At 61.7% G+C, this 1761-nt stretch overlaps 1 protein-coding gene across 1 annotated transcript; it reads right to left on the bottom strand.

Annotated features, from left to right (window-relative positions):
* Positions 1-147: 147 nt before the first annotated feature.
* On the bottom strand, positions 148-1575 carry LOC109293413 (pre-mRNA-processing-splicing factor 8-like). The gene is made up of 3 exons (XM_019511314.1): positions 1361-1575; positions 871-1073; positions 148-525 (listed from the first exon to the last, which is right to left on the bottom strand). The coding sequence occupies exons 1-3, from the start codon at positions 1558-1560 to the stop codon at positions 371-373; spliced, it is 558 nt and encodes a 185-aa protein (XP_019366859.1). The 5' UTR covers positions 1561-1575; the 3' UTR covers positions 148-370.
* Between the last annotated feature and the right edge of the window lie 186 nt (positions 1576-1761).

Genomic DNA, 1761 nt, shown 5'->3' with positions numbered 1-1761 from the left:
ACGGCTCGGCCCGGCCCGGCCCGGCGCCCGTGCAACGGCCCCGAAGGCGTCGCAGGACCGGGGCCCTGCAGGGAGCCCAGCGCCGCCGGCAGCTGCGCCCAGACAGCAGGGGAACTGCCTCCACCCCCCCAGAGACAGGACAGGGTACCGTGGATATAAAATTTATTGAGCCATTCTCTGAAACTACAAAGAACATCCAAAACTAGCACAGACAGTGCACTGGCGCTGCCGTCACGGACTGGACCCAGAAGCATCTAAAAAGCAGCAAACACGAGCTACACAAGACGAGAGTGCCCCCGACGGCCATGGGCCCGGGGCCTGGAACACGCTGTTGAATATCAACAGCACCGAGTCTCTGCAGGGCCGGGGGCTACGCGTAGAGATCCTCTCTATCTGCCGAGTAGACCTCCCCTTCCTGGAGCAGAGCGAAGTTGAGGAAGTGTGAGGGGCGATGGACCTCGTGGTAGAACTCCTTGGGGTTTGCCAGCTGCAGCTCGTACTTCATGTTGGGGTCGTGCCGGACACCTGAAAGCAGGCAGTGCTTTAGTCCCAGGCCCAAAGCTGCAGCCCTGCTGCCCCCCCTTAGCCTTCTAGTTTCCTCCAAGGCAAGAGCTGCCATCAGCCCTAGGCTTCTCTCGTCTCTCCCCCGGCCTCCTGCAGCCCCTGCCCAGCCCTTCTACTGCAAGGACTTGCTATAACCCCCGTGCCACAGGCAAGCGGGCCTCCCCTGAACTGCCCTGTCTCCATGATCCATGAGCAGGCTCAAGGGAGCAGCCAGCACAGCAAGGGACTGAGAGCAGCACCGCCGCTGCGCTGGACAGCTCCTTCCCATGCAGCTGCCTGGAGCTGCCTCCCCGAGATGGGCCTCACCCATGAAGTTGTAGTTCCAGGAGCCCTGCGCTGGCACCATGAAGAAGCCGAGGAAGCGGTCCGACAGCAGCATCTGCACCCGCTCATAGTGGGAAGGCAGGTAGCCCTTGGGGTTGTTGCCCTTGTCCGTGTTCTGCCTGCCCCACTCGTAGCCGCTGGGAGTCAGCTTGTAGGCCGTCAGTGTGCAGGAGCCGGGGGTGAAGCTGCAGACGAGGAGGAACAGCGGTGAGCAGCCAGGAGACAGTGTGCCTGGAGAAGCCGGGCCTCCACCTCCCTGCTCATGCCGCACCAGCCAGCAGAGCTTTCCCTTTAGCTCCAGGGGAGAGCCACCGGTTCAGCACATACAGACTGAAGCCCCAAGTTCTCCAGAGCAGCCCGTGCCCTCCACTGCCAGCAGCAGAGGCTCCAGCTCTGGCCTGTGCCTGGGGCAGGCAGGCTGCAGGTGCCAGACCCAGGCAGCACTTCTGGTAGCTTTGGCCACATGCCTTACCTGCAGGTAATGATGATGGTCTTCTCCCCGTCCCAAGAGGGGTTGTCAGCCATGACCTTGGCATGGGTGGTGACATCCTGCGGGGAGAGCTGAGGCGACTCGTTTGGCTGCGTGTGAATCCACCCAAGGGGCTCCATTTCCTGATGAAGGAAGGAGGCATTAGACACTATGAGTTCCCCCCAGCCACAGCCCGACTCCATCACGGAACAAAGCACGACTGCAAATGAACTCTCCCTCCCAGAGAAGATAACCAGACTCCAGGGGCGCGAGGGGGACCTGAGCCTCTATCCTCAGAGTCCAGCACCCACCGAGTAGTAGGAGAGCACCGACCCCGAGGAAGAGGCCCCCGTGCAGCCTGCAACGCAAGCATACAGGCAAGATCTCATTCTCTATGCTCAGGC

This window comes from Gavialis gangeticus, unplaced genomic scaffold (genome assembly GCF_001723915.1).
Source record: "Gavialis gangeticus isolate Ggan-Ray unplaced genomic scaffold, GavGan_comp1, whole genome shotgun sequence".
NCBI classification, from domain to species: Eukaryota; Metazoa; Chordata; order Crocodylia; family Gavialidae; genus Gavialis; species Gavialis gangeticus.
This window is presented reverse-complemented; position numbering and strand designations above follow the sequence as displayed.

What these genes read in the sequence shown, in the direction of transcription:
- LOC109293413 (XM_019511314.1), bottom strand. Translation starts at nt 1,560, where the DNA reads ATGGAGTCGGGCTGTGGCTGGGGGGAACTCATAGTGTCTAATGCCTCC. An exon ending in ACCATCATCATTACCTGCAG is followed by an intron (nt 1,074 to 1,360) that starts GTAAGGCATGTG and finishes CCTCGTCTGCAG; the next exon opens with CTTCACCCCCGGCTCCTGCA. An exon ending in CTGGAACTACAACTTCATGG is followed by an intron (nt 526 to 870) that starts GTGAGGCCCATC and finishes GCCTGCTTTCAG; the next exon opens with GTGTCCGGCACGACCCCAAC.